The 13,332-nt window shown below is 42.3% G+C and overlaps 1 protein-coding gene across 1 annotated transcript in view; it reads left to right on the top strand.

The window, feature by feature from the left end:
• Positions 1–11,859, top strand: part of LOC139273064 (metastasis-associated protein MTA3-like) — a 355,482-nt gene extending 343,623 nt beyond the window's left edge. Inside the window, exon 21 of the mRNA XM_070889376.1 lies at positions 9,863–11,859. Within this exon, the coding sequence (XP_070745477.1) occupies positions 9,863–10,016 (154 nt within the window). The 3' untranslated portion in view covers positions 10,017–11,859. The remainder of the gene's footprint in view (positions 1–9,862) is intronic.
• The last annotated feature ends 1,473 nt before the right edge of the window (positions 11,860–13,332 follow it).

Genomic DNA, 13,332 nt, shown 5'->3' with positions numbered 1-13,332 from the left:
CATAAAACAGCCCTCTTATCCCAGGAATCAATCTAGTGAACCTCCGTTGTACCACCGCCAAGGCAAGTATAGCCTTCCTTAGACAAGAAGACCAAAACTCTGCACAGTACTCTAGTTGTGGTCTCTCTAAGGCCCTGTTCCTTATTCTTATATTCCAACCCCCTTGCAATAAAGGACAACGTGCCATTTACCTTCCTTATTGCTTGCTGTACCTGTATGCTAGCTTTCTGTGTTTCTTGCACAAGGACACCCAGATCTCTCTCAACACCATTTAAAAGTTTCTCACCATTTAAAAATATTCTGTTTTTCTATTCTTCCTACCAAAGTGAATAACCTCACATTTCCCTACATTATACTCCATCTGCCACCTTACTGCCCACTCACTGGGCCCAAGTTTCCACAGGATAAAAAACGGGCGCCCCTCCGAGCTGGGCGCCCGTTTTTCGCGCCTAAAACGGCGCCAGAAAAAAAACGCGCTATTCTCGAACGCTTTGCAGCTCCTTGTCTGTTTGGCGCGGCGCCCAGGGGGGCGGAGCCTACACTCGCGCCGATTTTGTAAGTGGGAGGGGACGGGTACTATTTAAATTAGTTTTTTTCCTGCCGGCAACACTGCGCGTGCGCGTTGGAGCGTTCGCGCATGCTCAGTGTGAAAAAAACATTGGCACTCGGCCATTTTTGTAGTTCTTTGTAGCTGTTTAATTTTTGAACTTTTTTTAATAAAAGCGCATTGCCATCAGCACTGAGGCTTCCCTTCTCACTGTCTCCTTCCCCTCCCTCCCCTCCATGGCAACAAACGGCGGTTTCCTCCCCCTCCCTCCCCTCCACGGCAACAAACCGCTGTCTCCTTCCCCTCCCTCCCCTCCACGGCAACAAACCGCTGTCTCCTTCCCCTCCCTTCCCTCCGCGGCGGCAACAAACGGCTGTCTCCTTCCCCTCCCTCCCCTCCACGGCAACAAACCGCTGTCTCCTTCCCCTCCCTCCCCTCCGCGGCGGCAACAAGCCGCTGTCTCCTTCCCCTCCCTCCCCTCCGCGGCGGCAACAAACGCCGGTTTCCTTCCCCACCCCCCACGGGAACGAACGATGGCTGAAGCACTTTCACACAGGTAGGAAGATGGTTTATTTAATCTTTTCGTGGCTTATAAATGTTTATTCAGGTTGGATTTATTTGTATAATATTTGTAGAAGTATAAATAAGGATTGATTGTAGAATTTAATGACTTCCCTTCCCTCCCCCCCACCTCGTTCTGGACGCCTAATTTGTAACCTGCGCCTGATTTTTTAATGTGTAGAACAGGTTTTTTCAGTTCTACAAAAATCTTCTCTTGCTCCATTCTACTTTAGTTTGGAGTACGTTTTCACTGTGGAAACTTTGAAATCAGACGTCAGTGGCCGGACACGCCCCCTTTTGAAGAAAAAAATCTGTTCCAAAGTAGAACTGTTCTACCTGACTAGAACTGCAGAAAAAAAAATGTGGAGAATTGCGATTTCTAAGATAGTCCATTCTCCACCAGTTGCTCCTAAAAATCAGGCGCAAATCATGTGGAAACTTGGGCCCACTAAGTCTATCCATATCTCTTTGCAGACGCTTTGTGTTCTTACAGCTTACTGTCCCACTTAGCTTTGTATTGTCAGCAAACTTGGATACATTACACTCGGTGCCTTCATCTAGGTCATTAATACAGATTGTAAATAGCCGTGGCCCAGCATTGATCCTTGCAGCACCCCACTAACCTGAAAAAGACCCATTTATCTCTACTCTCTATTTTCTGTCCATTAACCAATCCTCTATCCATACTAATACTAATCCTCCAATTCCATGAACCCTTATCTTATGTAATAACCTTTTTATGTGGCACCTTATCAAATGCCTTTTGGAAATCCAAATATACTGTAGATCCCTGTTTTCTCTCTCCCTCCTTTCTTGAATAGCAGTGTTACATTTGCTACCTTCCAATCTACCGGGGCCGTTCTAGAATCTAAGGAACTTTGAAAGATCAAAACCAATGGATCCACTATCTCTGCAGCCACCTCTTTTAGAACCCCAGGATGTAGGCCGTCATGTCCAGGGGATTTGTCAGCTTTTTGTTCCATTCGTTTCTCTAGTACTTTTTCTCTACTTGTATTAATTAGATTAAGTTCCTCATCCTCATTAGACCCTTGGTTCGCCACTATTATAATATTATAGTTTCTGTACACTTTGCGGTCACCTTTTGACATAGAAACAGATTGCAGAATATATTAATAGTCCCTCTTCAACCTTCCCCCACCCCCCGCCCCCCCACCAAAATGGAGGACTCTTGCTTATTTTGGAAGTGCAACCTTTAAGTTAATTTCCAAATGCGTAACTGATATTAAATATATAGTTAACTCAAATGGATATTGCGATTTGATATTTAATAAATTTATACCGAATCTATCTAACTGGAAAGAGTAGATTTATGTATGACCTGCAGGGTAACAAACATCTCTCTTTCTCCTCACCGATTATATTCTGGCTGGGAATGTGGCATGTATATATGTATGAGTACGCTGTCTTTCTTCGGTGCTGCCATTTCTGTATACCTTCAATTATTGCTAACAGCAGGGTAAATCTACTGGTGACAGGGTGGGCAGCACCCACACATCAGCTGCTGTCACGCTCCTGTTGGCTCAGATATGTCATTTGCTTATCAGACACCAATGAGTGTACATGCACCTTACTTTTTAACATGCAGGTTCGTGAGGAAGTTCTTGACAGCATTTATGGTCGTATGATCGTTTCTTTCATATATTAATTTCTGAAATACTCAACAAAATGAAGAGTTTAAAAATATCAGTAAAATAAATGAAAAAGTTGATTGAGTTTAACTCGAGCATAATGGACAAGTAGAAATGACCCACATTGCTGGGTCAGGAACATGATTGAGTGGCCAGTGGGTTTGTGTTAAAGAGTTACTTTGTCTCCCCCGTCAGCTATCTTATCTACAAACCATCTGTAAAGTTTGGCTTTCTTACACATAGGCAAGTAAATTGACTTCTGAATAGCATAGTGAATTGTGTATCTTTGAGGGTAAACCAATTTGTTCAAAGCTGTTTATTTCAAAAATATTCTTTAAAATAAGCTATAGATTCATGCAGCTTTAATAATCCGTTTTACTTCACTGCCCTTTGGTGATTTGTGACAAAGAAATTGAATAATTAAAAAACACATCAGTTTAAGGGGCCAATTAATTAGATGTCTGTCTTTTAATGCAGAACTACACCGTCAGTTAGTTTTTGAAACCACTGCTGAACTGTATACATTTTCATTATGTTAGTGATGACTAGAAAATATGTGAATGAGAGGCTTAATCATTCACAACCATTTGAGGAGAACAACCTTTAGGCAGTGTGTATATGTATTTTGCTGACTTAAAGTTTTGCAGCAATGTATAGGTTGCTTGAGCTTTAAGACATTTCAAATAGATTTAGTCATAAAACATGAGATTCTTAGCAATGGCAAAATTTTAGGCCATATTTATTACTCTTGTGACTTTTATCCCCAGCACCAATTTGATCCTCCGATTTTCTCCCATGTTCTTCTGAAGGGCACAACCAACTTGCACTATGGTTCACTTTGGAGTAGGGGAGAAAAATATATAGCAGACCTCCAATACCACATCTAAATGGCTATTCTTTATATGTCAGCAAAATGATTCACTGGGTTACTAGGTAGCAATTGGGAAACAATGGAAGAGTGATGATGGAGGAGAATGGTGTGGTCGACTGTATCCAATGCTTTGGAGAGGATAAGGAGGCATAAAGCACCACAGTTGCTTTCGTGGTCACAGAGGCTAGGACATTCTTGGTGCTGTGAGAAACTCCCTGTTCGAATCCTTTCAATCTGGCATTCTCACAATATCAATACTATCCTCTTGCCGGATTGAAGAGATTCAAAAAGGGAGTTTTGGCACAGCCACAGAATGATAGATGAATTACAGCACAGATGGAGTTTATGCTATATCTTTACTACTGCAATCTAAAATTAATCCCAGTGCTCTGCCTTCTTCCTATCTTCCCATTTCAAATATTTATCCAATTTTCCCTCAAAGGATGCAATGGTCTCTGCTTTAATGAGTTCCATGCTCTTAACAATCCTCTGTGTAAAGAGATTTCTCCTCACTCTCAGTGGGAGAATTTTAAATGGATGATCCCTCATGTCTGACTCCCCGTTCTTATTTGAAAGGCTTTCCCCATCAGCATTCAATACATGGATGGGGTCTCGATATTATTTGCTTTGAAGTTGTCAGATTGTTCCAGAAATAGGAATGCCTATGGGCTCAATTTGTGTTTTGTATGGTACATGTGGTGCAGTAACTCTGTTGATAAATCCTTTGATATATATTTGTTATCAAATATATTATTGATGTCTCCACTCCTGAATATTTCTGTATGATGATCAGCTTGCAGTGCTTTAGTCAGAATTTCATTTATTTCTCAAATAAGTCTATTTAGAAACTATTGTGAAAATAGCTGGAAGTTTTCTTTTGGAAAATAATACATTTTATCTCAAAAAAGGGGCAGTGGCCAGCACAGCTATGGTGGCAGCTATTCTAGCTTTATGTTACAGTAACCAGACTTTAAAAACATATATATATTTTAAGGGAGCCTCCCAATTGTACAAACTGTCAAAAAATGTGGAGATTTTAACAGTTTTATTGTGCTACTATTGTGGATATAGAAAGTTTGCTTGTGAACCATATCCTGTACTACAGTGCTTTCTTCATGTATAGTTAGTTACACTGCACCCAATCATGTTTGAAGATCTAAATTAGTTAATTGCACTGATCAGTACGAATCCCAGGATTGGATTGTGTGTCCAAGTGTTCAGTGACTATCTAGCAGCATAAATGTAGACGGTTTTAGAATGTAGCGCCATGCGGCAGAGGAGAGATCAATATATAAACTCAAAAAACTAAACGTGAATTAATAATTGAAATGCAAGTCACATCTTTAGATACAATTGATTCAGTAGAGATGAAAGTAGTGGCAGGAATGTTGACCTTTTTCACTTAATTATATAGTAGAGAACACGTTGCTTTTGTTTCAGGAGCTCACAATGTGGCACTAATTTGAGCGATTAAATATTTTGATATGTCAGTAAACGTCTGAATGATAACTTGGTCCCAGCAGTGGTGATTACAATTTCCAAGTTCAAATAAAAGCCATCAATGCAACCATAAATATTGGCTGATTGGTTAATGATATAATGTTAAAAGATGTAGGGGCCGAAATTGGCCTGCTGTTGGCGCCTCCGGGAGGTTGGGTTTTTCGCCCGGGTGCAACGACAACCGTGCCCCCCCCCCGCGGAATTGGGCAGAGGGTTTGCGGAGGTGCAAGGAGGTAGCGCACCACTCAGCTGCATCCGGCGATGATGATGTCATCGCCGTGCGCAGCGCCCCGTTACCGCCCCCATTTGGCTGTGCTCCCTCTTTTACCGCCTGGTGCTGACAACGACAGCTCCAGCTGTCAATTTGCAGTCGGGAGTCGGCTGGAGGCGCTATTTAAAGGCGCCATCTTTACTAATTTGACTGCACCCACGTATGATGCCACGATGCCTTCATCCTGCGCTATACCGGTGTGCCAGATCTCTCCCAGCCACTATATCAAGCTTGCGGCTGGCTGCCACGAGACAAGGGCTATCCACTCTCTATCTGGCTCATGCTTCCCCTCCGCAACCCCAACACTCCTATAAGAGCAATGCTGCCACCAGGAACATAATTGAGCAGACCATCGGAGTGCTCAAGCACCGGTTCCGCTGCCTTGACTGCTTGGGAGGAGTCCTCCAGTTCTCGCCTGAGCCAGTGTCCATATTCGGCATCATGTGCTGCATGCTGCACAACCTGGCCATCATGAGGGCACAGCCATTGCCACCAGGCATAGCCGCACCACCTCAGGAGGACGAGCGGGAGGAGGAGCAGAAGCAGCAACAACAGCGATGGAAGAGGCAACAAGTCCATTGCGATTCTGCAAGGGCAGTCCGCGGCCGTCTCATCAGACTTCGATTCCAGTGAATTCCATTCCACTTCCCGGTTCCTCTGGACGTCCCCATCATCACCTCAATTTGCTCTTCCATACCAAAGCCCCAAAACGGAAATGAAAATGACAACAGCAAAGATTAAATATTTCAATCAAAATTTAACGATTTCATTATGTATTTAATAATCACCCTTGTGCATTTCCTTGTATCCCCTCTTCTCTTCAACTATTCTAGTGCTCCTCCGCAGCGTGTCCCCTGTGGCTGCAGTGCGGCTGGTGGAAGCCTGCTGTGTGTCATGGCCAGAGACTACAGATGGCTTTGCAAGGCCCGGCTGTAGTCTGCACCAGCTCAGGCTGGGCAGCGGCAGACTAGGTTGGCTGGGTGACGGGCAGCGACAAGTGCAATGGCGGAGTGGCAGTGGTGGGATCAGGGATGCTGTCATCGTGAGAGAGGACAGCAGGTTCCTGCTCCACTGACCCAGTGCCACTCCCCCGGGACAGCACCTCAGCATCTCCTCCAATCTCCTGGAGCACATTTTGGTGGGCTGCTGCAACACCATGAGATTCTCTATGGACTGTAGTGGACCCAGCAGTGATGGCAACAGTCAGCAGCACGCATGGCATCCAGCGGAGACTGCATGAGAGCAGTCTGAGATTCAATGCCAGCAGTCATTGACTGCATGACACTGGTCAGACCATGCGTGGCATCCAGCGGAGACTGCATGAGAGCAGTCTGAGACTCAATGCCAGCACTCACTGACTGCATAACAGCACCAAGATGTGTGGCGTTCAGCTGAGGCTGCATGAGTGCAGTCTGTGCTGCTATGCCGCCAACCATTGTCTGCATTGCAGCACTAAGACATTGGGCCTAAAATTCCAGGCCTTGCCAGGTCCGTACGAAATGCGCACGGAACCTGCGAGGCCTCGCAAAAGCCAGTTTTTGGGGCACGATGCATGTGCGCCGAAAACCGGCTTTTCCGATCCTCCGCATCCCCGGGAGAAGGAAATTCGCGCGGGTGAGATTGGGCTATTTGCCCAACTCATTCCCAGCGAATGTTCTTCAAACTCTTACGCCTGGTAAAAGCGTAAAAATTTAATTTAAATACACATTTTTATAGTAAAAACCACTGGTAAGGTAAGTTTATTTTAAACCCTATTAAAACACATTTTAAAAAATGCCCCAAAATATATATTTTTCTAAAACATTTATTTAACTTTAATTTCAATTAATTTTAAATATGTGAGTTTTTTTTTATTTATTATGTTGTGTTTCTTGGTTTAGGGGTTTATTCTCATTGATAATAATGGTAACTCATAAAAACGAAGTTCCTATTATCAATGAGAATACTGCAGAGTGATTGGTGGTCCAGGCCCACGTGACTCCAGCTTTTTCCTACGTACAGGGAATTCCCGTACGCTACGCATGGAATGAAGGCCTCCGACTGGAATTGAAGGCACCTCCGGGACCACCAGGTATTTTCGTAAAAAACAGGAGTGTGCCAAGCCCAAAATTTTCTGAAAGTTCTAAGTTACCGCCCCAAACAGGGCGCTACTGAATTTCACCCTTGTAACCTGTTTAAATGAGTAGCAATAGTAATTAATGTTTCATGTAACATTAAGCAAAGCATCACGTAAGAGTTGCTCAAGCATCATACTCAGTACAATTACTTAAGCCTGACTATACCCTCCCTATCTCTCTAACTTCCTCCAGCCCTACAACCAGCTGAGATCTCTGCTCCTCCAATTCTGGCCTCATGCGCATTCCTGATTTCCTTCAGGTGCCTAGGTTCTAAGCTCTGGAGTTCGTTCCTTAAGTCTCTCTACTTTTAAGTTACTCCTTAAAACGTACCTCTTTGACCAAAGATTTTGGTTATCTGTCCTTATATCTCTTTATGTAACTGGGTTACAAATTTTGTCTGATAACACTCCTGTGAAGCTACTGTGTTAAAGGTGCTTTATAAATGCATGTTGTTTATACTGCAGAAGAACTGCACCTTTTTAAACTTTGCAGCAGTGAATACTCATAGGATTGGGATTCCACTGGTCAGTGCTATGTGTGAACATTTTGACCCCAACTTCAATAGTTTGCCCTTCATTGCATTTGGTGCCTGCAAAAGATATGCTGATATACAGAAGTTTGCAACAACAAAAAATCCTGAAAAATATAAACAAATGACATCTCAGTGTGACAGTAATTTTACAGCTTTATTTTGCCAATATTTTCCTGCACTCGTAAAGAACTGACTGGGGGAAGAATCGAAGGCACTGGCAGCGCTCCAGTACCTTGCCCAAGTGGCTGTTATTTATTGATTGGCCTGGACGGTATGTTCAACCACTGGGGGCATTACAACCAAGTCCAATCTGGTTCTCAACTAATATTCACACTTTACAACAGAATACCTGGATACTATCAGGAGTAGGAAACCATGCTGATTCCAACCTCCCAACGTCCCCCACCCAGTGCTGACATTTTCCACTAACCATTGGCGTAGTTGGTTATTACAGCCATTTATGTAAATTGAATGTGAAGGAGCTACATGCTGCAATTAACATCAGTAAAACTTTAGGAATTTGATAGACCATGTTTGAACAATCCGAACAAAAATATAAACTCTTACAATGTGGATCCTCTTCCCAGAAAATACTCTGGTGAAAGATAAGTCTGGTGGGAGAGAGAACTTTCTGTGCAAAGTGCTACATCCCCAACCCATTACACACTAGCATAATTCTATTTATAATTTTATTAGAATGTTTGGGAAAAATCCTCAGTTTTTTTCAAGATTATTTTTTTTTACCTTGATGGAGGCCAACAACTTACATCTCCACTTTCTTCCTCAGCTGCTCTGGTAGCACAGGTTAGGGGTTGGTATGCATGTGTCCGAGAGCAGTTCTGTTGATTTGATTTTAATTGGAGCTAGTACTTTGCAGAAGCTTTGGGCTGATCCAGAGGCACCTAACTCCCCCCAAAAAATAATACACTACTAATACTACTAAGTTGAGGGGTTTCTGAAAATTGGTAGCTCCAGTCCAGCCTACAGTCAAGCCTGAAGCAGCAGCTCTCATTAAAGTCAATGGCGCCTCTTTGAGACGGCCATATAACCTTTACATAACCTATGTCACCAAATTAACTAAGGAGTGAAGACCGAAAACATCTATCTCTAGTTAGAAAAAAGCACATCTTAATGCTATTTGTTTTTGGAAGGGAGAGATAGGAGAGTACTTTGTTTGGAAAGTACTTCTACTTTCTTCGCCCTTCCTTCTCCTTTAAACATTGCAATATTTCATACTGCTCCTTTAAGTACCCTGAAGTTTGATTTCTTTTTTCAACTTCATGCTGATCAAGATGTGAGATCTTAGTGCTGGATAATGGAACTCTTCTCATTTCAGGCACCAAGTCTCAGTATCAAGGGCAGGCATAGCACAGATAGACAGAGTAAAGCTCCCTGCACTGCACCCTAGCTCCAGCCTCAGAAGAGCATCCCTTGTTGCACCACTGTCACATTTTTCTTCCATTTCCCACATCTCTTAGAGTGAGATTATCAACTAGTGTTGAATTAGAAACAATTCTGTGCTTTAGGTCCAAAGCCTCGAGGAACTGGATTGAGACTGTCCAACTTCATTTACATTCGACCCTTACAGCCAACAATCTTGGCTGGGTTTGAAACCAGATCCCAGTGGTGAGAGACCAGTGTCTAACCCACAATAGTTTCCCTATAGTTTTGCATTTTACATCCTGTTGTTCAGAGCTTCTTGCATTTATTTTTAAGATGGAAAATTAGAGGAAGTACTACAATATGATTGGAGGAGTTAATGTTTGAAGTGTTGATCTTTAACCACGCAGGAATCTTTTGTTTTTTTCACATAGGAAGATTCGTAAACTTCTGTCACCTTCTGAAATGAGGAGAGCTTCTAGGCGACCTTGCCTCCCAGTTGTCGCACCATCTCTTCAACCCTCTTTTACTTCCTCTAATCAATACAAGCGACCTGGCACTGCAGAAGCAATTGTCATTGCGGACTGAGAAAATGAAATAAGCGGATTGGGTCAGACACTCAAGGCTATCAAGAATAGAGCATTGAAGCTACAGATCACATGGATTTCCTATCAGGCCTTTATAACATTTTGGTCAGTTTTGTGTCGAAGATTGAGCAAACCAGTGTCTACATTTTGACGGAAAAGTTGTCTTGCCAAACTCCAGCAGACAAATATACCTATTGTTTCATTTATATTATTTCCTAGTGCTATCAGAACAAGGGTGAGAACAAATATGTTACTGTCTTGTATCTTTAATTTATGCATTATACAAATAGCATTGCAGTACTTTAATATGTTTGTTAACATGCTTTTTAGAAGTACTTGTCAGTGTATACATAGATCAGGGATGTCCAAACTGTGGCCTGTGGTTCCGGGCTGTTGAAGGCAAGACAACCCAGTCCTATTTATGCTTATACTTCTTGTTTGCCAATTTGCCCTTTTTGAATTTTGTGGGCCTCGAGTTTTGAAAAGGGCTTTTCTTAATATTATTCCCTCACTGGTGGATAAATCCTAAATCAGAATACCAGGATGTCTTACTATTAGCAACTTCAGGTGGATACAAATTAACAAGAGCATGAATTTAAACTTGTGGCCTCCAAGGTTCCATGGAAAGTTCCCATGTAGCCCACACAGATAAAAAGCTTGAACATAGAAACAGTTCATGTCTCATCCTTTGTTGCAACTTATTAAGGCAAGAAACACAAAGTATTTGTGTGTACAGGGCCCTTTCAAACATGCTTAGCATCAGGAAGGGAAAGCCCCAATTTGTGATTATTTCAGTAGAGAGACTTCCAATTGAGCTCAGCCTACTGGGTATTGGCAGCATCAGTCCAGCAGAGGCAGAGATGTAGACCAATTTGTGCTTCACCGTAGCATGAGTGGCAGTTCAGCTAATTAGGCAATATGTTGGGAAACTGAGTTGGTAACTAGTATCTGGTCTGTGCTCTATCTGATTGAGCCGTGAGCGCTGGAGATTACTGATATTACAGCTGGAGCTTTAGTCGTGGCTATGTCTGTGTGTGAAGATTTCAAAAGGCAATTATTAAAAATTGGGGAAAATTCACAGATGGAGAAACCTAGCAATATTTATATCTGACACCTAAGGATAATAAAGTCTGCAGTCACTGTTTCAAATACATTTAAATATATGTTTAAAAGAAAAATCAGTAGGATATGTGATCAAAGCTATTACTGAATGCAGAATACCAGATAGATATGTATGAGCTGAAATGTTTAACATTCAATGAAATACTTATGTTAATGTTGTGTATGAAAGATTTACCGATTTGACTCTTGCCCTGTACCAACATCAGACCTGAGCGGCTTGTACTAACATTCGTTTGATAGAGTGAATGAGAGAAAATCCTGTGTTTTCCAGCAGTGATAAGATCTACCACGGATACACTCTCATCCTGCTGGGTATGTTGTTGAGTGCAGTGCCACATTTTTCGTTGGTGGCACCATCTACATGACGCTGCAAAAGAAGCTTGATTTTCTTCATGTAATTTTTAATGCAGATAAACATCAAAATTCATATTTTACTAATCTGGTTTAAGCAGATGCATACTGAATACTAACTTTAACCCATATTAATAAGGCCTTCATAATCTATTTTCAGACTTTATCACATTTGTTTTTCCTCATTTGTGAGGATTTCCCACTGTTTTCTGTTGTGTATCCTGTATCAGATACTGATTGGAAGAGAAACTACTGGTTGGTCTGTAACTTGTTACCCAAACTGTATGGTGTCAAACCAGTGTGTGGTGGTGACCCTATGCATATTTCAATTATTTAATGAAACAAAACTAAAGCACCATTTTCTCTTACAATGCAAATGAGGTAATACTTCTCTTCCGATCCCAACTGAGAGACAGGTCAAGTTCTTCAATCTTCCTGCTGTCCTTGATACTTATGCGCTGTACAGGTAGAGATAATTATCACTGCATCATTACAGTTTCTGCTACTCTGTTCAATTGCCTTGTTCAGTGGATCCTTTTCAGCTTTCAAAAATTCACTGCACAATCTCAAACAGTTGAAGAGAGCTTTTTGTTGCTGTTGACACGCTGGACAAGTTGATAGATAGTCACGTATTGGAGCATTTCATCAGAACTCCTCCTCTGGTGCAACTCTCCTCATTTACATTTAAATGGATGGTGCTTGGCCAATTGAAACTTGAAACGCAGTATTTGAAATACCGTGATCAGATTTCTGGAATTTCCATCATTATAGGAAGAAGGAGCAACATGATAGGGCCACCCAAAAAGCAAATGACCAGGTAATAGGACACTGCTTGGTTACATCCTAAAAGAGCTTTCGTTAGGGTAAGAAATTTATCCATCAGTTCTTATTTGAGCATTGTGTCCTTAAAGAGGAAAGAAAGTCTATGGGGAGTAGTTCTTTGAATGTCTAAACCTAAACAAAACATATTCTATAACATTTTAACATAAATGTCAAGCATCGTAAACCAGCTTCGTCCTCCCATATTGGGTTACCCTGGTTACATTACTGTCAGGAAAGAGCTGCCTACGTTTCATAGGTTCCATTTATTTTGATGCAGGCTGTTTCTGAGCCCAAGGCATCTCCCACTTTAAGCTTTCTTTAGGTTTTCTTTGAACCTAACTTCATTCATTTTGAATTCAGTTGTCTCTTAAACTGAAACTGTGGGGATGAATTTCAACCCTCCGGGACGAGTGGGTTTTGGACGGGTGGGGAGGTAAAAAATGTTAAATTCTCAAACCTGCCTCCAACTTCCGCATTTAACGGAGATGCGTTTGGGTGCGTGCAAGTTACGTACACGCCAGAGGCGGGTCGATCATTATCAAATGCGGATCGATCATTATCACATGCTAATGAAGTGTATTTGAAGAGATTTCGACGGGGATTTTAATTTAATTCCTCCAGCATAGGTTTCCCGGGGCTCGGGCATCTTGCCAGTGAAACGGGGGCGAGATTGAGCAGCACTTCATCGTGGTGTTTAAAGTTCTGATTGCCCAATATTAGTAAAGGCTCAGTGCTTACAGCTGCTTTCTCAGTTTTCTCTAGCAAATATTTTGCAGAGGTCTTGTGATCATAGACACATTTCAGAAATTTGGACAGCATCAGGACGGGGGCGCCATGGATGTTATTGATTGGACGAGTAACACAGCCATAATCCACGCCAGCTAGGTCATGCTGGTGGGATCTGCAGGTGCACCACACAGATCTGGAGAACAGCGGAGAGGAAAACAGTAGAGAGGGAAGGAACAGAGGGCCTGAGGTCACAGGATGCACTAGTCACATGAGGGGGTTCTACAGGCATAGGC

Source organism: Pristiophorus japonicus, chromosome 9 (genome assembly GCF_044704955.1).
Source record: "Pristiophorus japonicus isolate sPriJap1 chromosome 9, sPriJap1.hap1, whole genome shotgun sequence".
NCBI lineage: Eukaryota > Metazoa > Chordata > Chondrichthyes > Pristiophoridae > Pristiophorus > Pristiophorus japonicus.
This window is presented reverse-complemented; position numbering and strand designations above follow the sequence as displayed.